We start from the raw sequence: 26,771 nt of genomic DNA, 5'->3' as shown, positions 1-26,771 counted from the left end.
ATGTACTTCCCTAGTCACAGTGCCAGCAATAGAAGTTTTCTCTCAGAAGTTCTTTTATTCAGAAGTTTTTTTTACAAAGAAGTTCAAGGATGTTTATGCCAGTGATTCAGGTTGGACATCAAGTCCCATGTAAATTTAAATTCCTGGTCTCTTTCAGAGTTTCTGTTTAGTATTTGTTCTTGTTCTAAATGGATTTTTACCCTCAGAAAATGTTTTTTGGGTGTTTTTTGTATTTTTAGACAGGGTCTTGCTCTGTCACACAGGCTACAGTACAGTGGTGCAATCATGGCTCACTGCAGTCTCAAACTCCTGGGTTCAAGCTATCCTCCCACCTCAGCCTCCAAATAGCTGGGGCTACAGGCACAAGCCACCATGCCCGACTTTTTCTTTGTTGAGACGGGGTCTCCCTATGTTGCCCAGGCTGGTCTCAAACTCCTAGACTCAAGCAATCCTCCCACCTAGGTCTCTCAAAGTGCTGGGATACAGGCATGAGCCACTGCACCCAGCCTTTCTTGATTGTTTGTTTGTTGTTGTTGTCGTTTGTCATTTAATTAGCATCCTTCCCCCTTGCAACTCTTTCATAGTATGGTGGTTTTAGAATACATCCGCAAATTCTTTGACACTTTCCCCTTCAAAAGGGAAAAACTAACTCTTCTCCCCTTGAGTGTGAGTGGGATATGATGGCTCACTTCTAAGTAAAGATAGACTATGGCAGAATTGATGGTATGTGACTTCTGAGACTGGGGGCATAAAAGGCACCAAGGCTTCCTCCTTGCTCGCTCTGTCTTGGATTACTCACTCTGGGGAAAGCCAACCACCATGTCTGTGATGAGGCCATTCAAGCAGCCTATGGCAAGCAGTCCACGTGGCAAGGAACAGAAGCCCCCTGCCAACAGCCAGAATGAACTTCCCAGGCTTGTGTGGGAGGTGCCTTGAGAGGAGATTCTCCAGCCCCAGTCAAGTCTTCAGATGACTGCATCCCTGGCTGACATTGTGTCTGTGACCTAATGAAAGGCTGCCCCAGAACCACACACCTAAGCCACTCCAAGATTCCCACAGAAACTGAGACATAACAAAGGTTTATTGTTTTAGGTTTCAGGATCATTTGTTTTGCAGTAATAGGTAACTAGTATTCTAGATAACTAGTATTCTTGGTGTCATTTTGTGATGGTCTGTGATTTGGTTGACAGAAAGGTGAGTCTAAGAATATCCCAGCTGGTCTCAAAACACTGATCATTTAGGGGTAAAACACAGGCTAAGTGATTGACTTTCTCTGTTCTCCCCATTTTTCCTTTGTGATAAGTTGGTTGTGGGACCCCATGAGTAAAAGAATCCTTCCATGTTGGTTGGGTACTGTTTAAATTATGATTTTCCTTAAGTAGCCCATCTCTTAGTAGCTGTTACCTTATTGATGATGCCGAGAGATGTAAGGGATGAGAATTAATTTCGATAAAGCCATATGAGGAAGAAAAAAAAACTCTGGTTTTATTCCCACCTGTACTGCCCAGGATTTCTGTGATCACAGGCAAATAACTTCATTGCCTTGGACCTCAGCTTCCTCATATGGAAAAAGAGGAGTTGGTATCAGATTCAGTCCTCACAGCACATGTCCCATCAAACTCCAATTCCTCAGAAGGTTAACAGGCATTGTGTAAAAAAGGAAAGGTTCTAGGGCCAGATACATTTGGAAGCCAGTGGACCAAAGTTAAGCAGATCCTTTACCGCAGGACTTCCTAGAGCCTCCAATACGCTGATGTGCACCATGGTTCTTCAGGATGGGGATATGCACTGTTTCCCAAATTTATTTGATCACTGAATGCCTTTGTTTTTGGTAAAGCATCATGTGGATCTAAAAAGTTTTTGGCAAACTTTGGAAAATGCTAAACTGATCATTTCTAAGGTTCTTCTAACATGGCGTGTTTCTAAATATGCCCCTTTCCCCAAGGAGACTCTCTCAGTGGGGCAGTTCTTTTGTCTAAATCCTGAAACAGGATTTCAGCCATTCAATCATTTGTGACTATTATTGTTTTTATTCTCTAAACATCAATTCTGAATCATAGGGTCCACAATCCATCCATCTCTGGATAGGAAGAAATACAGGAAGATAGGAGCCCCACATGGTTATAGTGTTTTTCATAACACTTTTCAGTGTTTTTCATAACCCTCATGAGAAATAATGTTGGCAGATGTTACCAGTACTAGTGATCTCAGGTCAAATGTTTGAATAAGGGAAAATGTGGCTAGATATGGTCTCTGGGCACCCAGCGTTTCCTTCCAGTGGGCCTTCCTGTACTACAGAGGCTAGAAGGCTAAAAACTACATTTCCCAGATAACCTCTGCAGCTAGGGGGCTGGATGCAAATTGTGTTCTGCCAATTAGATGTGCTTGCATGAGATTTGGAGGGCAGAAGTGAGGCAGAAGCATCAAAGCTCTGGACACTGAACTCATGAAGACTGAGCATAAGAGGCAGTTACTCTATAGTAACTCTGTTTCTTCTTTAAAATATCCAGGCAGTTTCTGTTCTGGGCTGAACCCTGACTAAAAAGCTCTCCTTACAAAAATTATAGGAGATTCCCATCAGGCTTGGCATGGGGCTAAGTTAGGTCTATCACATGTACCACAGTGTTGAGTGGGTGTAGAAGGGCAGGCTGTGATAGCTGTGCTTGTCCCAGCCTTCAGAAGGAAGCAGGGTTCTTTCCCTCACTGTAGTGATACCAGCAAAGCCTCACAGCCTACTCTGGAAGGTGTCCTGATAGCCACCAGTAGAGAGCTGCTAAAACACAGTAGGGACTCTCCTTCATTTCCTTTGACAAAAACCTCTTGTGATTCCTAGAAACACGAAGACTTCCCTACCTCACAGGTAGCTGAAAAGGTGGCATTATCACCACTTTATGGCTTCCGAAGAAGAAATATGTCAAGAATAATAGCTTACAGCCAGGTACGGTGGCTCATGCCTGTAATCCACTTTGGGAAGCTGAGGAGGATGGATCACCTGAGGTCAGGAGTTTTGAGACCAGCCTAGTCAACATGGTGAAACCCTGACTCTACTAAAAATACAAAAATTAGCTGGGCATGATGGCAGGTGCCTGTAATCCCAGCTACTCAGGAGGCTGAGGCAGGAGAATTGAACCTGGGAGGCAGAAATTGCAGTGAGCTGAGATGGTGCCATTGCACTCCAGCCTGGGTAACAGAGTGAGACTCTGTCTCAGGAAAAAAAAAAAAAAAAAAAGGAAAAAAAAAAAAATAGCTTGCTTTGAATCCATTAGCTATTCATTTTTTGAAGAAAAAATCAATATAAAGTACTGAAGAATACATAATTTCTTTTTTTTTAAGATGATGGTACTTATGTCACTTTTTACAGAAGCTGTGAAGCTATGAATTCTACCTCCCTTGCATTTGTTCTGTTTCAGGGAACCCTAGAGTCAGGAGGGAACTTAGGCATCACCTTCATCAGTATTTAAGCAAAGGAATCATTTAATCAGACTTTCTGAGAATACTAGTAAATAAAACAGATAAAAGCAGAACTACCTGGTTGAAGTGGAGATGGTCTAATTATGTCCCTCCCAACTTCTCTGCAGCCCAACTAACTCTTCCCCTCCTAAGATGGTTCTAGGAGTGGGGGTGGGGGGCTATGCAGGGCCACTAGAGCTATGCGACAATTAGAAAACCTGCTGGGCCAGGCACGGTGGCTCATGCCTATAATCCCAGCACTTTGGGGGGCTGAGGCAGGAGGATCATGTGAGCCCAGGAGTTCAACACTAACCTGAGTGATATCGTTTAGCTGTGTCCCCACCCACATTTCATCTTGAATTGTAACTCCCACAATTCCCATGTGTCATGGGAGGAACCCATGGGAGTGGGATTGAATTATGGGAGCGGGTCTTTCCTGTGCTGTTCTCCTGATAGTGAATGAGTCTCACGAGATCTGATGGTTTAAAATGGGGAGTTTCCCTGCACAAGCTCTCTTTGCCTGTCGCCGTCCATGTAAGATGTGACTTGCTTCTCCTTGCCTTCTGCCATGATTGTGAGGTCTTCCCAGCCACATGAAACTGTGAGTCCAATTAAACCTCTTTCTTTTTTGTAAATTGCCTAGTTTGGGGTATATCTTTGTCAACAGCATGAAAACGGACTAATACACTGAGCAACATAGTGAGATCCCGTCTCTGCAAAAAATTTTAAAAATTAGCTGGGCCTGGTGTGCACACCTGTGGTCCCAGCTACTCCAGGGGCTGAGGTGGGAGGATTGCTTGAGCCTGGGAGGTCAAGGCTACAGTAAGCCATGGCTGCACCACTGCACACCAGCCTAGGCAATAGAGTGAGACCTTGTCTCAAAAAGAGAAAAGAAAACCTCTGATTTTATGGATAAGGAAACTGATGCCCAAAGAGGTATGATTTGCTCAAAGCCACACAGCTTTTATATGGCAAATCCAAGGCTCAAGCCCAGATCTTCCTTCATCCAGTGAGGCCAGAGCTTTTCCCATTGCATCACACAGACTCTAGTCCCTTTTATCCAGGTATTTAAGCTTCAAGGACCAGTTGAAGTTCCCTCTCTACTGTGATGCCTTACCTGACCACCTCAGCCACAACTATCGCTATTTCCTTACATTCCACTCATTCTTACCACCTGGGCCTCTTACCAAGCACTCCCTCACATCTTTTATCCTTTTTACTATTTTTCTTATTTCCCCTCCTAGATTGAAAATTCCTGTGAGTAGATCCCCCTCATCTACCTCTGAATATCCCAGAGAACACACCTTGTATTCCCAGAGTATTTCTCATAATATTGACTGAATATTATGAATATTGACTGAATAATATTTACAAAAGGAATAGTGGAAGAATGTGTTCAGCTAAATTCTAATAATAGAACCCCCCACCTTGGATTTTAGCTGAACACATGGCTGCCCACAGAGAGATTACACTTCCCAGACTCACTTGCAGCTAGGTATGGCCACGTGACCAAGGTTTGACCAATGGGAAGTGAATGGAAGTAATACATGCATATCCAGGTCATTTCCTTAAAAGGAAACTGTTTGCCCTTCCCCTTCTCCTTCTCCTTGGACTTGGTTGTGGTAATAGCTTCAACCATGTAGAAGAGAACAATTCTGTATGGGATGATGGAGTACTAAGATATTAGGAACCAGGGTGTTCAGGTAACTTTATGGAGCAGAGCCACCCTGATCGGCCTGTCTGCCTACCTCTGGACGTGGAATAAATGTTTATCTTTTTGGGTCTCTTGTCTTACAGCAGATTACCTTGTGCCTTAACAGAATGCAACTATAATATCTGCCAACATACTTCACATTGCTTTCTGAAAATCAAATCAGATCACACTTGCTCTCCATCTTATAAAGTATTAAGTAAAATTCCAATACGAAATATCATTGAACCTCAAAGAAGGCCCATTACGAGTGTGTTTGATTCATTTGATACAATGTACCGAACGCCTCCCATATGCAAGGGACATGGAAGGATGTTAATATTGAGAGCAAACACCCTCAGGCACCTTGCTGTGCATGTCATCTTGTTCCCATATCCCAGTGATCCTAAGAAGTGAGTATTTTCATTCACATATCATAGGTAAAGAGATTGAAACACAGGGAGCTCACTTACCTGGTTAAGGGCAGAGCTGGGCTTCATTCCCAGGCCTGTCTGTCCTCCACACACCAAGGCTACACCCCAGGCACTGCAGTCACTGCCCTCAAGGACCTCACAGTCCACATGGAGAACAGATTCACAAGCCAATAACTGTACCATAAGGCAGAATGAAATGAGTGCCATCACAGAGGCCTAAGAGCACAATCCAGGGGTATTCCAGGAAGGGCCCATTAATTGCAGCCTAGGAAGGTGGGAAGGACTTTTTACAGAGGAAGCTCCATTTGCACTGACCTTTGAGAAATGAGAAGTAGATAGACAGAGAAGGGGAGGGCCAGCCAGCCGAGACATTAGCATGAACAAGGACAAAGAGGAACATAGAGAACACGTGGATAATGAGGAGCAGCACGGTGTGAGTGGACTGTGGGGGGGTTTCATGCGGGGGTGAGGAGAAGCTGGGCCTGGAAGGCAGACCAGGGCCAGACCAGGGAAAGCCTTGTGTGCCAGGAGAGAGCTGAAATGCTACTGTTTAGTCAACAAGGAATCAGATGTTTGAGGAGGGATGTCATGCAACCCAACGCATGAGCTAGCATGAAGGAACAGACAAGAGAAAAAGCAGAGTGCTCAGGCTACTGCAAAATCAGCCAGACAGCACTGGGTGAGGGCCTGAGTGGAAGGCAGTGAGCAGCCATGCCTAAAAGGCATGCTCCCCGGGGCCGCTGACTGCACAAGAGCATCTCAACCAGCACTCTGAGATCTGGGCCACCCATGACAAGCCTGTTTGTAGATCCTCTTTATAAAATTGGCTACAGGGCTCATCTCCAATCTTCTACTCAAATTCGCTTTTTTTTTTTTTTTTTTTTTTTTTTTGAGACTGAGTTTCGTTCTTGTTGCCCAGGCTAGAGTGCGGTGGTGTGATCTCGGCTCACTGCATCCTCTGCTTCCCGGGTTCAAGCGATTCTCCTGCCTCAGCCTCCCAAGTAGCTGGGATACCACCACGCGCGGCTAAATTTGTTGTATTTTTAGTAAAGATGGGGTTTCACTGTGTTGGTCAGGCTGGTCTCAAACTCCTGACCTCAAGTGATCCACCTGCCTCGGCCTCCCAAAGTGCTGGGATTACAGGTGTAAGCCACCGTGCCTAGCCTAAATTATCTTTATTCTGTTTTTACTTTCAGTTAAGAAGGTTATTTTGGAAAGGGAGACATGTGTGTCTCCTGTATTATAATTAAGCTAAAACAACAACTAAGGCCTGGAACCCACATTGGCCCCACAGCAGCACCCACAGGGCCACCGCTCTGGCAGCCTCCCTCAAGCCAAGTCAAAGTCCCACCAGCACACAGAAAAAAATAGATCCCCATGCCGTATGCCTCTCAGCTTGTCAGCAATGCAGTGTGGCTGTTTTCTGGCTCCTGGGCTGTAGGGGAAATGGTTGAGCTTCCTAGCAGGCAGCTGTGGTAAATAATGAGTTCTAAGGAAAATCCTGATACCAAACTCCTTGGGAGCTACGAGGCAAAGGGCAGGGCGGTGGCGGTGACAGACAGTGTTTGTGTAACCCTCCTCCACCCTCTCACCTGACACGCACAGAGTTTTCTCTTTCATGACTGTTTTTTAGCCTCTTTTTCCCTTTCAACCACCGACCACTCAATTCTTTGAGGGAAAATTAACATTCATTATGCAATTTATCTCTCTCCTTTTAATCCAGAGTGTCTGTCTCCAAGGTCCCTACTCAATAATTAATGTTTGTTCTCATTTCCCATTCTCCAGAGCATCTATTCTTGAACCGTAGGGTCAACAATTAACACTAATTACGGCTTTTCCTCTCTCCAGTGTTGGTGCTCAGAATCCCAGGCCGCCTGCTCAGCCTCAGCCATCCACGCGCACGTGACGGTGTGTGTGCCCTGAGATGCAGGAGCACCGAGAGGCAGGCTTTGCCAAGCCCCACCGCAGTTTAGCAAATCAATAAGACCCAAACATTCTTTCTTGGCATCCTCTCTAGTCTATTTGTTATCGGTAATGAGACAATGAAGCAAAAAAATAAATAAATAGAATTATTTGGAGATGAGTTTGGTAGACTAAAAGATCTCTAAGTCTTTTCTGTTTGAATTTTCTAGGATTCCTTTTTTTCTTCTCTATTGCTCTCTCCCTAATATCTCACATCTCCCTCTCCCTTCTCTCTCTCTCTGCTTCTCTCTCCCTCATATCTCACATCTCCCTCTCCCTTCTCTCTCTCTCTGCTTCTCTCTCCCTCTCATACAAACACACCAAATTTCCCTTTAAAAACCTTTCTTCCCGCTGGGCACGGTGACTCACGCCTGTTATCCCAGAACTTTGGGAGGCAGAAGCAGGTGGATCAGCTGAGGTCAGGAGTTCGAGACCAGCCTGGCCAACATGGTGAAACCCTGTTTCTACTAAAAATACAAAACAATTAGCTGGGTGTGGTGGCAGGCGCCTGTAGTCCCAGCTACTTGGGAGGCTGAGGCAGGAGAATTGCTTGAACCTGGGAGGTGGAGGCTGCAGCCAGCCGAGATTGTGCCATTGACATCAGCCTGCTGACAGAGCGAAACTTCGTCTCAAAAAAAAAAAAACCCCTTCATATAGGACCCACTCAATTGACCTCTTTGCTATTACCTCTCCCTTAACTTTCACAAGTCTGTCATTCTAATTCTCATCAGTCATTAAGACAGCATTGTTTTAAGTAATTTTCATTTTGACTGACAAGGACAGCTAAGAGAATAATTCTCACCCCAGGTGACTAGCAGATCGCAAAAAAAAAAAAAAAAAAAAAAAAAAAAAATTCATCAGGGGCTGTGAAAAAGCCTGTCTGTCTTTTGGCTAGAATCAGACGGACTAGAATCCCTCCTGGCTCCCCTGGTCCAACACTCTGTTTGTGCTACAACCGGAGAGGGGGGCTTTTTGTGCTTGTCTGTCATCCCCCATGGCTGCACACACTGAGACACAGCTGCTGTTCAAATCTGGGCATCTTGCAGCATGTGCCAAACGTTAACTGTTTCATGATCTTGTTTTGTCAAAAGTTCTCCTTACAGAATTTTATCATCATGGACCCTACAGAATTTTACCTTTAAACATCTTGGATAAAAACCTTATTTTCCTCAATGCTTTTTTAATCCTAGATCAACCTTCTCTCCAGAATATCATCTGTGGATTTTCAAAAACATCCAATTCAAGGCCGGTGTGGTGGCTCACGCCTATAATCCCAGCACTTTGGGAGGCTGAGGTGGGCAGATCACTTGAGGTCAGCAGTCGAGACCACCTTGGCCAACATGACGAAACCCCACCTCTACTAAAAATCCACAAAATTAGCCAGACGTGGTGGCACATGCCCGTAATCCCAGCTAGTCAGGTGGCTGAGGCAGGAGAATTGCTTGAACCCGGTAGGCAGAGGTTGCAGTGAGCCCAGATCGTGCCACTGCACTCCAGCCTGGGCAGCGGAAAGACACTCCATCTCAAAAAGTAAAAACAAAAACAAAAAAAAACCAAAAACAAAAAATCCAATTCATTGCAAAGCTTAAACATCGAGGCAACCACTTCATGTTTTCCCCTGTCTTCGGATAAGGGAATAAATTTTTACAAGACTTTTTCCCTCTCTCAGATAAAATATCTTATTGTTTTTCAGCCTATGAATCTGTCAATTCAAATATCAGCTATAAAGAGGACGGGCCTAGTAGTCAGCATTTCCTAAAAGGTAAGCTTTTCCCCTAAAAAGTTACCTCTACTTCTCTAGGTAATTTGACTCATGATCATATTATTTCATATATAGACCTCCAGAAACCCACAATTTCTCCCCAAATACACCAATAAGTAGCAGAGAGGATTTACTTCTTGGAAAGCCTGAGAAATGTGTTGTTCTCATGAGTTACTCATGGGCAGCCCCGTGGTCCGCAGTATAGATATTAGTGAGGAAGAGACATCGGATGGAACCAAGTGCTTATGCTTAGCTGGCCTGGGGAAGGATAATTTGCAGGGATGTCCTGTGGATCCTGAAGGTAATCCACTGCACAGTTCCCTAAATAATGAGGTAGACATTGTCCCCTGGAGTTGTGCATCCCTCACCCTGCACACACCACAAGCTAGGAGCCGATCTGGGAAAGACTCAGGCTTGTATTTTCAATAGATGACTGAGGCCAGGTCTGCCTCTCCTCAGATTCCTTTTCTATTTCATTTCCCCCATGGAGAGATCTGCAAACACTGGGAGTATAGGTTGACTTTGTAGCTCATCCTCCACCCACAGATATGGCTGCTGCTGCTTCAGACCAAGGAAAGGATGATGACCTGGAGACTTTCTCTCCTAAAAATAGTCTTTGATTAACAGAGAAATGTGTGTGGTCTTCCTGGCTGCTTTTTTTTTTTTTTTTCCGAGATGCAGTTTCGCTTTTGTCAGTCTTGGCTCACTGCAACCTCTGCCTCCCAGGTTCAAGCAATTCTCCTGCCTCAGCCTCCCGAGTAGCTGGGATTACAGCCGCCTGCCACCACGCCTGCCCAATTTTTGTATTTTTAGTAGAGACGGGGCTTAACCATGTTGGCCAGGCTGGTCTCGAACTCCTGACCTTGTGATCTGCCCGCCTCAGCCTCCCAAAGTACTGGGATTACAGGCGTGAGCCACCACTCCCAGCCTCCTGGCTGCTTCTTTTGGGGCTGAGCAGCAATGAATCCTGCATGAAGAAGCTGCTGAAGGAACAGGCAGGAGGCAGTGCCACAGATCAAGGGCTGTAGGCAAATCAGGATGGAAAGATTGTTTGTGCCAGAGATTGCAAAACTAAGAGAAAAGGCACAATCATATCCTTGCCAATCTCAAAATCTGTAAACAGAGAAATACCTGGGAGTCTGGCCCTCTGCACTCCCCCCTGCCATCTTCCTTGGGCAGACATCCTGACGAAAGTAGAAAGAGTTTCCATGCCGTTTTTGCTCAGTCTCATGCATTGGTTAGAACTGGGCCAGAACAGCTCTTAAATAGGAGCCCTCAGTAAAAATGATGATGATGTTGGTGGTGGTGGTGGTGACAGCTACTGTTGTTATATATCCCTGATACGCCAAACATCATGCTGAGTGCTTTGCATTCATTATTTCATTTCATTCCCACAGCAATGATAGCAGATAAATCCTATTATTATCTTCATTTTTCATCTAGGACAATGTGGCTCAGAGAGGTTAAGTGATTTGCCCAAGGTCACACAAAGTAGTGAAGTTAGGATTTGAAACCAAGGAACCTGTATATTTATGACTAAGCATGGTTCATAGTGGCATCAGTCTAAAGAGGGGCAATTCCATCCGACAATATATGAGGGTTTAGGAAGTCCTTGACTTAGTAATGACCCATGCAAACAAATGGCTTCTGTCCAACCTCCATTTCCCCCTCCAATTCCCCCTACTCAGCATCAGACACCCTTTTGTGGGTAACACTAAAAAGGATTTGCAACTTTCAGAGATATCATAGGGAGAAGAGGAGAAGCTGGAAAAAAAAAAAAAAGTAACAGTTTGGGAGAATCAAAGTCCTGAAACATATTTTCAAGCAAGATAAGCCTGATTACAGGCTAGCTCTGCAAACCAAAATATTCTTTCTAATAGCACCTAAAATGTTACCATTTCCCTTCATTCTACCATTAAAATCTCACCGATAAAAGACTTACCTTGGTTTAAGAAGTATCCTCTTAAGATTCTGAAACTTCAGAGAGGTGAATAGTCTGTCACACTTTAGTAAAAGTATATTTAATCAGATAGTTGCTCTCTTGCAGCCTAGCTAGGAACAGCTGCTCTGAGGGACTAAAAATTCTGATGGGGTGGAAACAAAGGTGAGTAATTTGGAAGTACATAGAGCTTTAAGGGTTGAAACATGCCTGGCCCATGGAGTGCCCCAGGGGGCTCGGATGAACAGCAGAACATCGGCTGCATGGAGGAGGGGACACTAGAAGGAGAAAAGTACAGAAGGGGCCATGGCAGCACACCAAAGGCTAACTTAGCCTTTTACAGGGGGCCTCGCAGCAAGCTCTAGATCCACGAAAAGGAGAGAATGTTTTGATCCTTCTCGCCTCTATTCCTAGTAACTAAAAGACCTTGGACTAATGCAAATCTCCTTCCTGTTTCCAAGCTTTAGAACTTACTGTTCCCTCTGCCTGGAGCACAGTTCCTCATCTCCTCCTATCCAACATTTTTTAATTGCGGAAAAATACACATAACTTAAAATTTGTCATCTGAACCATTTTTACTGTACAGTCCAGTGGTGTTAAGTACATTCACATTATTGTGCAACCAGTCTCCAGAACTCTTTTCATCTTGAAAACTGAAACTTTATACCCATTAAACAACTCCCCCTTCTCCCTCCCCTAGCCCCTGGCAACCACCATTCTACTTTCTGTTATCCCCGACTTTTACCCCTTGTCCTAGTTAACTCCTGCTAATCCTTCACTTCCCGATTTAATTATCAAACTGACCTCCCCATGAAGGGTTTTCTGCTTTCCCCTCGCCCTCCTGCCCTCCCTGCCGATGGGGTGACACCCACCCTCCACATGTGCACAATGAACCATGCTTACTCAGTTACAGTCACAGCTGCTCACTCACCGCATTGGCCACTGACTAGACTTTTCTCTCCTTGAGACTGCAAGCTCTCTTCTCTTCTCTTCTCTGCTCTGCTCTTCTCTTGTCTTCTCTTCTCTTGTCTTCTCTTCTCTTCTTTTGACAGGGTCTCCCTCTGTTGCACAGACTGGAGTGCAGTGGCTGGATCTCAGCTCACTGCAGCCTTGACTTCCTGGACTCACGCGATCCTCCCATCTCAGCCTCCTGAGTAGCTGGGACTATAGGTGCTTGCCATCATGCCTGTCTTTTTTGTTTGTTTGTTTGTTTGGTAGAGATGGGGTCTCACCATGTTGCCCAGACTGGTCTCCAACTTCTGGGCTCAAGCCATCTTCCCACCTCGGCATCTCAAAGTGTTGGGATTACAGGCATGAGGCACCACACTCAGTCACTAGACTGCAATCTTTTTAAGGGCAGGGGCCCACCAGCAACGCTATTACCTGGTAATATGCTGCTAACACACACCTACTGTCAGTGCAGCATAAGCATTTAATGATTGAAAGGTTTAGCTACAATATGGGTGAAACAGCCTTTTTTTTTTCAGGTTGACTTGGAAACTTAATCACTATGCAAAACAGTCTCCGCAGGAAAATGCATTCCACATACAGGCATAGGGGGCCTCTTTCACAACTTAGAACCTTATTTGTTCCCTTGATTTGCCCACTGACCTTAACAAAAACATTTTTACATCACTTTGTGCTTAATATTCCCCATTTGTTGCTAAGGGAATAGATATAATACTACTTTGAAAATATCTGGGCCAGGCGCAGTGGCTCACACCTGTCTGTAATCCCAGCTATTCAGGAGGCTGAGGCAGGAGAATTGCTTCTCCTGCCAGAGGCAGGGTTGTGGAGGCAGAGGTTGCAGTGAACCGAGATCACACCATTGCACTCCAGCCTGGGCAACAAGAGCAAAACTCCATCTCAAAAAACAAATAAATAAATAAATAAAATACCTGATATCCCCCTGGAACTGAGTTCAAAGACCAATTTAAAACATCTATTCATTGGAACACCTATAGAGCTTTCATAAGTTTTTTTTTTTTTTTTTTTTTGAGACAGAGTCTCACTCTATTGCCCAGGCTGGAGTGCATGGCACAATCTTGGCTCCCTGCAACCTCCATCTACCAGGTTCAAGTGATTCTCATGCCTCAGCCTCTCTAGTAGGTGGGATTACAGGCGCATGCCACCATAACCAGCTAATTTTTGTAATTTTAGTAGAGATAGGGTTTCACCATGTTGGCCAGGCTGGTCTCGAACTCCTGACCTCAGGTGATCCACCTGCCTAAGCCTCCTAAAGTGCTGGGATTACAGGCATGAGCCTAGAGTTTTCACAATTTTTTGTTTTCTTTGTGATCATTTCGTTTTAATTAATATTTTCAGGTAAAAGTGATAGGATTCTAAAAGGATTGTGTAGATGGTAGACTTCTTTGGGTATTTGTGGACATGAAGGTTGATTTCAGCTATTTGAAATGACCTCAAATATCAGGGAACTGGCATGGTGTGGTGGTTCATGACTGTAATCTCAACACTTTGGGAGGCCAAGGTGGGAGGATTACTTGAGGCTAGGATTCAAGACCACCCTGGCCAACATAGCAAGACCCTATCTCTAAAAAAATTAAAATTAAAAATAAATAAAACATCAGGGACACACACAATTTGTCATTTTACAGAGGCATGGAGTCAAATCATTGATATTGCAAGGCTGGGAGACAGAAGACTATTACTAAGCTAGTGAGTGAGCCTAGCCAGCCTCGCAGCACTCACACATCTTATATTGTGGTCTATAATTCATTATAACATCTGCAATAGCTCTTGTGCAGTTACTTTTCAACAGAAGAACATTGATTTCTTTATATATACATATATACACACACACACACGCATTTTTAATGGCCCTAAAAAAAAGCTGACTGCTGGGACTCGTGATGGAAGTAAAAGAAAGTGAAATGGTCTAACAATGTGATGGTTCTCTGCCAAAAAAATAGTTTAATAAATCACACTAAGCCTTTATTTATAGTCTCATTCAGAGTCTGAAGAACTCTCTCTCTTTTTTCATTTCTTCTTTAGTTTTATTACCAATAGATACACACTAGGGGTATTCACAAATCTAAGGATTCTTAAAATTCTCAGGATGTGTCCTTCCCAAGTAGCCAGGATCTGCTGTTCACTTAATGCATGATATGCACGAGGGATCAGGACCTTGCCCAAGTAGTGAAGTAATACTTAGCACAATGCATTTTAAAGCAGGTATAGATCTTAGGATTTTGTGTGTGAGTTATATTTCTCAACCTATATTAAAGTTTAGAAGATTAAATTTTCTTCTGTCAGAGAGATCAAAAAATAATAACTTTCATTAACTAGTAATTCATAAATAGTATTTTCTGTTTAATCACCCTTCAGACATTTGTGTTGTCTTCTCATCACAACTATAAAGAAGCATAAGGCCGGTCGCGGTGGCTCATACCTGTAATCCCAGCACTTTGGGAGGCTGAGGCAAGTGGATCACTTGAGGTCAGGAGTTCGAGACCAGGTTGGCCAACATGGTGAAACCCTGTCTCTACTAAAAATACAAAAATTAGCCAGGCATGGTGGCAGGCACCTGTAGTCCCAGCTACTCTGGGGGCTCAGGCAGGAGAATCACTTGAACCCAGGAGGCAGAGGTTGCAGTGAGTCGAGATCACACCACTGCACTCCAGCCTGGGCAACAGAGTGAGACTCCATCTCAAAAAAATAAAATAAAATATAAAAAAACAAAGAAAGAAGTTTTTTTGTGGCTTTTCTTAAGGATGTTTCCCACCTAGTTTCTCTCTTGCTCCTTTCATACATCTCTCTGTGGCCCAAGGATTTTGCTACTGTCTTGGTTTCCCCATAATCCCTCCTTTGAAAGTTAATGTAAACACCAGAATCAGACTGTGTTCAACAGAAAGAATCTGTGAGTATGTTTTTTTGTTTGTTTATTTTGAGACGGAGTCTGGCTCTCGTTGTCCAGGCTGAAGTGCAATGGCACAATCTCGGCTCACTGCAATCTCTATCTCCCGGGTTCAAGCCATTCTCCTGCCTCAACCTCCCAAGTAGTTGGGATTACAGGCGCATACCACCACACCTGGCTAATTTTTTGTATTTTTAATAGAGATGGGGTTTCACCATGTTGGCCAGGCTGGTCTCAAACTCCTGAGCCCAAGTGATGTTCCTGCCTTGGCCTTCCAAAGTGCTGGTATTACAGGCGTGAGCCACTGAGCCCAGTCTGTATGTTTTACAAAGCAGAAAGATATTGCTCATTCATTCATTCAACAAACACTAATTGTCCATCTACTAGTGACAAATACTATGGTAGGCACAAAAATACAGTTGAGAGACCATATCCATGCCTTAAAGTAGTCCACAGCAGTGGAATGTGTTGAGAGCTATGAATTAGTTCAGACTGACTCAGCCTGGAGGTTGAAAAGGCTTTTGGAAGGAGAGGACACTTAAGCAGAGTTTCTAAGGATGTATGTGGGAACTAGCCGAGTGGTAAAGAAAGGATGCTGTAGGAAAAAGGACAATATAAATGTGAGAGAGCATGGCAGCATGGAGAAACTGAGGCAACTTGTAATGACTGTACCCCAGGGTACACGCAGGGGAAGGAGTGATGAAAAATACACCTTGAGAAGGAGGCAGAAGCCAGATCATGAAGGGCCATAGAAAGCAGCTAAGAGGCCGGGCGTGGTGGCTCATACCTGTAATCCCGGCACTTTGGGAGGCCGAGGCGGGCAGATCACCTGAGGTCAAGAGTTTGAGACCAGCCTGACCAACATGGAGAAACCCCATCTCTACTAAAAATACAGAATTAGCCAGGCATGGTGGTGCATGCCTGTAATCTCAGCTACTTGGGAGGCTGAGGCAGGAGAGTCGCTTGAACCCGGGAGGCGGAGCTTGCAGTGAGCTGAGATCATGCCATTGCACTCCAGCCTGGGCAACAAGAGCGAGACTCCATCTCAAAAATTTTTTTTAATTGAAAGCAGCTGAGGAATTCACGCCAATGGCGGTGGGACTCTGCTTACATGGGAATTGGCATCACCAGATTTTTATTTTATAGAAATGACTCCCAGCTATGTAGAGAATGGATTGGAGGAGATAAGACTAGAGACTGGGACCCCAGATATCTTTATTTGTTTGAGAGCAAGTGACCACAAATAATATTTTCTGGCCAGGTGCAGTGGCTCACACCTATAATCCCAGCACTTTGGGAGACCAAGGCGGGCAGATCACCTGAGGTCAGGAATTTAAGACCAGCCTGGCCAACATGGCAAAACCCCATCTCTACTGAAAATACAAAAATTAACCAGGCGTGGTGGCGCATGCCTATAATCCCAGCTACTCAGGAGGCTGAAGCAGGGAGAATTGCTTGAACCTGAGGTTGCAGTGAGCCAAGGTTGTGCCACTGCACTCCAGCCTGGGTAACAGAGCGAGACTTCTCTAAAAAAAAAAAAAACAAATATATATATATATATATATATGTGTGTGTGTGTGTGTGTGTGTGTGCGTGTGTGTGTGTGTGTGTGTGTATATTTTCTGGAGAACAGAGACCACCACATGAATGACATTTGCTGGTTGTTTTGTATGCAATTCCACCTTCAGCCTTTTTTTTGAATTCCTTTCCTCCACACAGTCTTCCACCACAGATATCCTTACGAATCCTGTGATGTCTCTTGATTGGAGGGTTTCTCATGTGGTTGACATTTTGTTGTTATGCATCTCGAATCTAAATTCAGTCCTCTAGCTAGGCTTTCATTCTGGGCTTGGTAAACTGCCATGTGCCTTTAGACCTTTCCATAAAAAATAATTTATGAATTTTTGAGAGAGATTGGTGTTCCCAAAGCTAAAGCCAGACCCTTGAGACTTATCTAGCCTTAATCTAAAAAGATATAAGTAAAAGGACTGTTATCCCAAATTGGAAGAAAAATATTGCCCTTGCATTTACTGGGTACTTCCGTATTTAAATTCAGACTGACTCATATTTTCTAGCTCTGTCTACTTGACTCCCTAGTTAGAGCTCCCAGGGGGATGTCTTTCGCCTGGAGACTTATTCAGGCTTCCAGCAACTATTCCCTACACCCATCTCACCCTCCTCCTCATTCAGGAAGATTTAAAGTGAAAATGTGTAGCATAAACAAGGTCTTAAATCTCGTCCCAAGAATTTGATAATGACAATACCAAAAGGCCATCTTGGGTCTTGGTCCCCTGCATTAAACAAGCAGACTCAAAATTTATTATAACACTACAAACACTCTATAGGTCATAGGTGTCTTGAGTCACATCATATAAAATAAAGTATTTTTAGATATTCTTAAGGAAAGGTCAGCAGGACCAAAATTATCCTTCCTTTTATGGTTAAGTTTATACTAGGGAGAATTTTTTTTAATAATCTGGAATTTGTGTTTGCATTTTCCATTTATGATCAAAAAAACATAGTCCCCATGAAGGGACTGAGGCTGACTTTCAGGCCTTCTCCCATTGATTCCTGCTGGGGCCAGCAAGTCCCTGTGCAAAGCTATGAGAAGGCAAAGGTGCTTTCTGAGACCTGTTTGGCAATGGATATATCCCTTCCATGGTAATGAAACATTGCAAGTTATGGGGTATGTTCCATGACAGCATGTTAGCCATCAAAGGGTGCTCTTGCCTCAGAAATGATATACATAGACAAACGCCTTAAACAGATTTAAAGAAGCTCCTGCCAGCACCTCCAACAGCTACTGCCCTTGTAACCACTGCATATTTGGAAAGTTTGGACCCTACGGGTGTGATATTCTTTCCCAAACCCTGACATATATCTAGGAAGGAGCCAGGTGGCCCACCTGGCCTAATAAGGTGACTCTCTGGAGTCGATCTCTATTTTGACACCAGATGGGGCCCACAAGAGGGTCCCATACCAAGGCAAATATGCATCCTGAAACAATGGGAATAAATATGACTATATTTCTTTCTTTTTTTTTTTTTTTTTTTGAGACAGTTTCACTCTTGTTGCCCAGGCTGGAGTGCAATGGCGCGATCTTAGCTCACTGCAACCTCCGCCTCCTGGGTTCAAGTGATTCTCCTGCCTCAGCCTCCCAGGTAGCTGGGATTACAGGCGCCCGCCACCACACCTGGCTAATGTTTGTATTTTTAGTAGAGACAGGGTTTCACCATGTTGGCCAGGCTAGTCTCAAACTCCTGACATCAAGTGATCTGCCCGCCTTGGCCTCCCAAAGTGCTGGGATTACAGGCGTGAGCCACCATGCCCAGCCAACTATGTTTCATTTTTATTGAAAACAACAAACAATGACTTGGGAATTAAACATAGCCAATGCAGATTTAAATAGAAGGAAATGTTAAGGAGCCATATGCCATGCTAGAATCAGATGCCCTTTCCTGCTTTTCAAGTTTTGAGTGTTTGGTGAAGGATTCCATGATTTGAAGAAGGCAGAACAGGCTTGGGATGAGATCCCCATCTAATAAGGGTCATCTCTAAAACTGCCTGATTATCTGGTGAGAATGCTATCTCCTCACTAAAAGCCTGTGGTTAGATTAATGCTAGCATTTGAAAATCTGCTAAGGCCTGATGGTGGGCAGCCAAGGAAGGAATGTGTTTTCTGTTTATCTCTTTAGTGGCAGAAATGTTCATCACAGAAAGACTGTGAACTCCCAGTTTCAGGCGTGCCTGGAAGTTGTGCAGCCTATAGTCTGTATAGCCTGTATAGACTGTAAAAACTGGAATGTGCACACCAGTTTTTGAACGACAAAAAAGAACCAGGCCTTCGTTTGCAGCCAATTACCTGGGTTGGTCGATGGGTTAATCAGTTTCTTTGACTTGATAACAGGGGTAGATCTTGTCACATTGTTCTGAAAGGAGGTTTTACCACCCCCGCTGTTCTATCTCCCAGGAATGCAGTTTGAGTTGTGTCTCCTCCTTGACAGCTTGGACCTCAGTAAATTACCAAGGTCTTGACCCAAAAGATGGAGAAGTCCTAAGTGATTTTTCAGTCTCCTATCTAAAAATGTGTTTACATTTCTTGAACTCTGGCTGACTGATTCATTCTCCTGGTGTTGCAAGAACTTTCCTTATGCATTAGAATTTATAAGTTTCATTTCTAAGAGGCCCATGAATCCTTCCAAGCCACAGTGTAGTGAACCTCATCACAACACAATTCTGCTGGGCTGGATTTGTCCCGAGGGTGGATCATGGCCAAGCAGCTGTGATGTGGCAAGCGTGTTGAGGCTAACGGGAGGCAGTGTGATGTGGAGGGGAAAGTGCAAGAAGCTAGGTCAGGACATTTGGGTTCCGGGTTCTGGTCTTGTGTTATTTCAAGGTGTGCCCTTGAGCCAACTGAATGAAAATGCTTTCAGGGCCTCAGTTTCCCCCAGGCTGATTTAAATTTTTAAAAAAAAATTTTTTTTGAGACAGAGTCTCACTCTGTCACCTAGGCTGGAGTGCAGTGGTAAATCTCGGCTCACTGCAACCTCCACCTCCCAAGTTCAAGTGATTCTTGTATCTCAGCCTCCTGAGTAGCTGGGATTACAGGCATGCATCACCACACCCTGCTAAGAAATGTTTTAAATCTGTGCAAAAGTCATTTTCAAAAACAGAAGCAGCTAGCTGAGAAACAACAGAAAAGGGAAGGTCAGCCCACAAAGAATGAGTAGAGGCTTAAGGTCAAAAAGACAAAGATACAGAGTGACATATGGCCATTGGCTCCTAAAAGAGCTACTTATGAGTACCAAGTATGGAAAGAACTTTTTGTTGGACATTGGTCCCACAGAAGAGACTAAAACCTATGTCAGTAGAGCCATTGCTTAGCTAAATCTGTTCCTCAAATAAACATTCCTTTAGAATATTAAAATTACTTTTTTTTTTCAGACGGAGTCTCGCTCTGTCACCCAGGCTGGGGTGCAGTTGCGTGACCTTGGCTCACTGTAACCTCTGCCTCTCAGGTTCAAGCGATCCTCCTGTCTCAGCCTCTGGAGTAGCTGCAACTACAGGCGCCCACCACCACGCCCAGCTAATTTTTGTATTTTTAGTAGAGATGGGGTTTCGCCTTGTTGGCCAGGCTGGTCTCAAACTCCTGGCCTCAAGCAATCCACCCACCTTGGCCTCCCAAAGTGCTGGGATTACGAGCATGAGCCACTGCACCCAACCAAATTTACTTTCTTAGGGGAAAAAAAGAAGCAAAATAAAACCTATCCTTTTGCACCATGGAGTTTTGGGGTCGGGCAGTCTTGGAGGGAAATCCTTACTCAAAACCTCACTAGTGGTACAACTTTGAGTGGGTTACTATACTTTTTGCACCTCCACTGCCACACCTATAGAGAACATTGATAACAACAGCATGGAGGGGAGTCATGGGCATCACACGACAGCCCCTGCTGGTGTCCAGGTGGTGCCTGCTTCCCAGCTGGCTCCACGGTTTCTGTGGTTTCCGTTAGTCCCCTCCCTCCAGCCCCGCTTTGGCGTTTGCCTTTGTTTGATTCATGTTTCCACCTTTCCTCTTGCCCCTCCACATTATAAGGAAAAAAGGAAGCCTCTGATCTCTCTATTTGGAAGTTTGCAGAAGCCTTTTCCTACTTCAGTGAAGTGCAGTCATACAAAATTTATACTCAACAGCATCAGCAGATTTTTTTCCATCAATATTTCCTTTTTAATTTCAGCTTTATCTGAATTTTAATAGCATAAAGAATTTACTTTTGTTCTTTTAAAGAGCAACCAAAACAAGAATAATATGTATTTGAATATAAAGTCTTAACACTATGTTTAACATGGTGTTTAGACTATGCCTATAGAGGTTACAGGTGTTATTTGGTGAGTAAATTGTGAATGCCATGGGTGTATATGTGCTTATAATCTTACATACATATGAACTAGGTGTGTGTGTGTGTGTGTGTGTGTATGGTATATATAAAAAGTCATGAAATCCAGATCTGACCACCTTGATATTTTTTCCTCTTTGATTTTCACTATAGCAAACACTGAACCTAGAGCCAACCTTCACATGAATCTTTATGAAACCTCACCATTGACCCAAACAACAGAGAAGCAGGTACAGTATTGACTCTGAATGAGGATGACACTGGGAGTCACAACTCGGGTTCTTGTCTCAGCTTGCTGTGTGGCCCTAGGTGAGACACTTTACCTCTCTGGGCCTCATTTGCCTAATCAGTAAAATGAGACAAGTAGACTATGAAATCACAGAGGTTCCTTTACTCTTAGACTTGGAATATCTTAACTCAACTTGGACTGTATTGTTTGGCTCTTTACGTGTGTAAATAAGCTGAATAGGCCTTTCCCTGACTTCTGCGAAGTCAGAAAGAGAATAAGGGAACACAGAAAGGTGACATCCAATGAGGCAGTAGGCACTAATTTTCATTCGTAATAGAGATAAATATTGGCAATTAAGAAAAAAAAAGTGCAAAGGTAATCGTGAAGAAAGGAGGATGGTGGTTCATCTAGATATATTAAGAATTTCTATTAGTGGACTGGTCACAGTGGGCTCGTGCCTGTAATCCTAGCACTTTGCGAGGCGGAGGCGGGCAGATCACCTGAGGTCAGGAGTTCGAGACTGGCCTGGCCAATGTGGTGAAACCCTGTCTCTACTAAAAATACAAAAATTAGCCGTGTGGTGGCATGCACCTGTGGTCCCAGTTACTTGGGAGGCTGAGACAGGAAAATCGCTTGAACCTAGGAGGTGGAGGTTGCAGCAAGCTGAGATCATGCTGCAGCCAGAATCCAGAGTGAGAGAGCGAGACCCTGTCTCAGAAAAAAAAAAAAAAGAGTATCTGTTAGTGGTTCAAGGACATATGTTCACAAATATTTATAAGTTTGTTCCTTCCTTGGAAGCTTTGAAGCTGGAACTGTCTTCAAATTATCTCTAGAGAGACAACTCAAGGAAATTCCTAGAACTGAATCCAGGGCCTTGGAGAACCTGAGGCAGAGGCAGCACACGCAGCTGCAGGGGACTCGCAGGTCTCACCCTGCTGTGTGACACCTCTAGGCCATGATCTTGATTTCTCCATTCTGTCCACCTTCCTTCCTGCCACAGCCTGGCTTTCTATTCTTCCCCAGCACTCATTATGCATAATGATAATAGAAATGGGATTGCTTTCATCTGTGTGCCCGAGCTGGGCTCTGATGAACTCTCTGTGACAACCCTAGGCCTGGGTCAGGTCTCCACTGAGGTGAAACGCAACTGAGCAACTCCTCCTGCTGCCAAGGAGCTGCTGAACCAACATTTGCATTTTTTAAATGCCCACTTTGCAGACATCCCATTTAAGGGAACTAGAGACAGAGTTTTTGAAAGAGTATGTGACTAAGGAAAACATAATATGGTGTATTTTGATAATTCTGCAACCCAAAGGCCATGCAAAGGCCTCACATACCCTAAACACACCCCAAATTCACACAGCCCCACGGTTCTGTTCCAAAAGATCTACTATCACCTGCAATGAAAGAGAGGCTCGGGCGGGCGTGGAGGTTCACGCCTGTAATCCCAGCACTTTGGGAGGCCAAGGTGGACGGATCACAAGGTCAGGAGTTCAAGACCAGCCTGGCCAACATGGTGAAACCCAGTTTCTACTAAAAATACAAAAATTAGCTGGGTATGGTGGCACACCTCTGTAATCCCAGCTACTTGGGAGGCTGAGGCAGGAGAATCACTTGAACGCAGGAGACGGAGGTTGCAGTGAGCCGAGATCACACCATTGCACTCCAGCCTAGGCGACAGGGCAAGACTCCGTCTCAAAAAAAAAAAAAAAGAAAGAGGGGCTCAACCATGTCTAATTAAATCCTAGGCTGAATTATTAACTTTGCAGTCAGAAGAAGGAATACCAGAGCGAGGGGTCTTAAACTTTCATCCCAGTTTCCCCTGTGAGGCTGTGGAAAGTTAGCTCACTGAGAAGCCCACGCGCCTGCCTCCTTTGTGAAACAGCGGGGTGGCTCCCACCAGGAGCGACTTGTCCAAGTTGCAGTAGTCCCAGTTCCTTTAGAAGCAGCCCTGGAAAGAAAGGGCATCTGAGGAGAAGTCTAGGGAGCCCCACCAGCCCCAAACACAGAGAAAACAGGGTGGGAGGGAGGTAGGGGTGTCTTCCTGGCCTCCTGCACCCCCGCTTACTTCTCAAGGCTAATGGCCTCTTATTAGATTAATCACTGACTTTAGTTTTAACTACTTCCTCAGCCTACTCCATGGCAATGACTAATTTCATGTTTATTATAAAGCATCTGGAACACATTTAGGACAAATTTCTGTCCAGCTGATTTCAGTTCCCTACATTGATGGGCCACTGGCAATCCAGGGGATTCCTTCCCTTGTGGCCTTTCCCCCCCGAAGCAGAGGACATCACAATACTGATCGTAGCAGCACCGTTCCTTTCCATCAGTTCCCCCACTGACTCCCTCTTCCCTCCCTTCCTTGGGATCTGACTCTATTAGGGGTTCAGTCACATGAAAGACTTGTACTTTTTTTTTGAGACGGAGTCTCGCTTTGTCGCCCAGGCTGGAGTGCAGTGGCCGGATCTCAGCTCACTGCAAGCTCCGCCTCCCGGGTTTACGCCATTCTCCTGCCTCAGCCTCCCGAGTAGCTGGGACTACAGGCGCCCACCACCTCGCCCGGCTAGTTTTTTGTATTTTTAGTAGAGACGGGGTTTCACCATATTAGCCAGGATGGTCTCGATCTCCTGACCTCGTGATCCGCCCGTCTCGGCCTCCCAAAGTGCTGGGATTACAGGCTTGAGCCACCGCGCCCGGCCAAGACTTGTACTTTTATCACAGTGCTAGCTGAGAGAGGGGAAGACTTGCCAAGGGTGGATATTCTGGTATTACCACCCTCTAATGAGAAGTCGCAGGCCTAGATTTAGAAAACAATCTCTGGCGTGTGGGTTGGGGAGAAAGCCACAGGGTGCTCTGCAGAGGCTGGGGTGACAGCGTTCCCTGGGCTGGAGGCTTCTGCAGAGGCCCTACCGCTGCGATGCGAGAGCCTTCACCTTGGCTCCTCGGAGGCTGTCCGCACTGTAATGGGAGCAGAAAGGGTTAGGCTCCTTCCTCCAACACACGATGAGGATGGCAAATGGTGGGAATGGCTCCAAGGCACCTCTTCCACACCTGACCTGAGGAGCGGGGCCTCGGCAGCGAATCCATCAAAAGAAACGAGAGTAGCAACTGATACCAGCAAGTTCCTAGGAGTTAGAAGAGGGGGTGAGGTGGTGGGGGCGGGGGTAAGAAAACTACAAGGGGAAATGTGGAGATGAAAAGAGAGCAATGAAAAAAGAAAAAGGAGACAAGCAGACATGTTTCAACTCCAAGCTCCCATTTCCTCTTTCAAATGAACTGCTTCCCCACTGTGAACAGAATCAAGTATTTATGAAGGCATTTTTTGCATATTAATAGCTGCATATGGAGCATCGCCAGAGCTGCAGTCCTAAAGGTACGGTGCCCTTTTTTAATGCAGGTCTTTCAAACTCCTCACAGAATTTGGTATTCTCCTTCAGATTTATTTCCATTTCTGCCTCGTGGCTCCTCCTAAGGCCCTTCATTTGATTAAGGGAAATTAGTTCCTGGGATACTTTCAGAGACAGAGTATTGCTCTTACCTCGGTGGGCCGCTGACATCAATCGCTGGAGAAGCTTTTCCTATCCCCCAAGGCCTCTCTGTGTAGAGGCCGCAGGTTGGGTTAGGTGACCGGCACCTAAAAAGAGTATTAAAATTACAAATGAAAATTTCGGGAGGAAATATTAACATAGCTAGACAGTGGTAGGAGAAAGTAAAACTAGAAAAAAAAGTAAAATAATTTCATTAACTTTACCATCTATACTCAGTAAAGATTACCTGCAATTTTAAAAGAAAATCATTGAGAACCATGATAAAAATAAGCAAAAGACAGAAACAATTCATATCCAAAAAGGAGTAACAGAAAATAAATATGAAAAAATCATTCATCTTGATTAGCAATTTAAATGTATATTGAGGCAAGCTATAAGTACCATCTTATATCTGAGATTTGTGCCTTCTCTTACTCTTTTTAAATGGTAACACCCAGGGCTGCCAAGGTTTTAAAACTGGTATACTTATACACTTCTGGTGGAACACAGTTTTGATTCAATCCCTTCGTAAAGCAAAATGGCAATATAACTCATGAAACATGAAAAATATGAAATATCCATTGATTATGTATTTCTGACTTCCGGGAATTTATCCTAAGGAAATAATTCAACAGAAAAAAAAAAAGTCATTGAAGATGTCCATTGCAGCATTATCTGTAACAGAGAAAATCTGGAAACAGTCTAAGAGTGTAACATCAGAGAAATGATTTTGGGGAGATTTAGAATCTTGTAGCCTCCAGCCGCATGACTCCTAAACCATGATTTCTAATTTTGTGGCTAATTTGTTAGTCCTGCGAAGGCAGTCTGGTTCACAGGTAGGAAGGGGGTTTGTTTTGGGAAAGGGCTGTTATCATCTTTGTTTCAAAGCTAAACTGTAAACTAAGTTCCTGCCAAAGTTAGTTCGGCCTACACCAGGAATGAGCAAGGACAACCTGGAGGTTAGAATCAAGATGGAGTTGGTTAGGTCAGATCTCTTCCACTGCCTCAGTTAAAATTTGGCAATGGCAGTTTCACCCTCGGTGAAGGGTTTAATTCAAGCATTAAAAAAGGATGATTGTTCATACTAGAAACTGAGATTTAATACTAATGTTTAACACAGGCAACATCATTGACATTTTGGACCAGGTAGTCTTTGTTTTGGGGAACTTTCCCGTTGATTGCAGGATGTTAAGCAGTATCCCTGGCCACTGCCTACTAGATGCCAGTAGCACAACCCTCCCCGGTTGTGACAATCAAAATGTTTCCAGACCCTGCTAAATGCCTGCTGGGGAGCAAAATCACCTCCAGTTGAGAACCACTGATTTAACTTTTTTTTTTTTCTTTTTGAGATAGTATCTCGCTCTGTTGCCCAGGCCAGAGTGCAATGGCGCAATCTCGGCTTACTGCAACCTCCACCTCCCGAGTTCAAGCAATTCTCTTGCCTCAGCCTCCCAAGTAACTGGGATTATAGAATCATGCCACCACTCCCGGCTAATTTTTTTGTATTTTGGTAAAGTTGAGGCTTCGCCGTGTTGCCCAGGCTGGTCTAGAACTCCTGAGCTCAGGCAATCCACCCGCCTTGGCCTCCCAAAGTGCTAGGATTACAGGCATGAGCCACCGTGCCCGGCCTGATTTAACATTTTAAAAGTGGAAATCAAAATAAGTCCACTATGGCTGCAACTATATTAAAAAAAACAAAATGTGTCTGTTCGGAAAAGACTTGCAAATAATGCATGAAAAAAGTGCAGTCATGCTAACTTGAAACCGAGGTGGATTCTGTTATTTGTTTTCCTAGGCTTTTTTTTTTTCAGTGTTTTGCCTTTTTCCAAATTCTCCCTATAAGAAGGAAAGATGGATCATGAGGCGAGCTGGTTTTATTCAAGTCTAGCATAAAATAATCTCAGGCTCAGAGTATGCAAGTATTCAGCAAGCTGAACAGGGTCAACACCATAGCAGCATTATTTTTTAGCTAATTATCATTGGTTTAAAATATTTAACATTAATCAGGTT

The 26,771-nt window shown here is 44.3% G+C and overlaps 1 protein-coding gene and 1 long non-coding RNA gene across 3 annotated transcripts in view; one reads left to right on the top strand and one right to left on the bottom strand.

The window, feature by feature from the left end:
• The window catches only part of LOC126932213 (uncharacterized), a 54,172-nt gene extending 42,471 nt beyond the window's left edge, over nt 1-11,701 (bottom strand). Inside the window, exon 1 of the long non-coding RNA XR_007718133.1 lies at nt 11,241-11,701. This is a non-coding gene — a long non-coding RNA (uncharacterized LOC126932213). The remainder of the gene's footprint in view (nt 1-11,240) is intronic.
• KIAA2012 (KIAA2012 ortholog) overlaps nt 1-26,771 on the top strand; it is a 139,823-nt gene that overhangs the window by 50,802 nt on the left and 62,250 nt on the right. For both annotated transcript variants that reach the window (XM_050750808.1, XM_050750807.1), the window contains exons 12-13: nt 9,230-9,298; nt 21,156-21,232. In XM_050750808.1, coding sequence (XP_050606765.1) covers nt 9,230-9,298; nt 21,156-21,232 — 146 coding nt within the window. The remainder of the gene's footprint in view (nt 1-9,229; nt 9,299-21,155; nt 21,233-26,771) is intronic.

Source organism: Macaca thibetana, chromosome 12 (assembly GCF_024542745.1).
Source record: "Macaca thibetana thibetana isolate TM-01 chromosome 12, ASM2454274v1, whole genome shotgun sequence".
Taxonomy (NCBI): domain Eukaryota; kingdom Metazoa; phylum Chordata; class Mammalia; order Primates; family Cercopithecidae; genus Macaca; species Macaca thibetana.
Note: the sequence above shows the minus strand (reverse complement) of the source record. Positions and strands in the feature narration are given on the sequence as shown.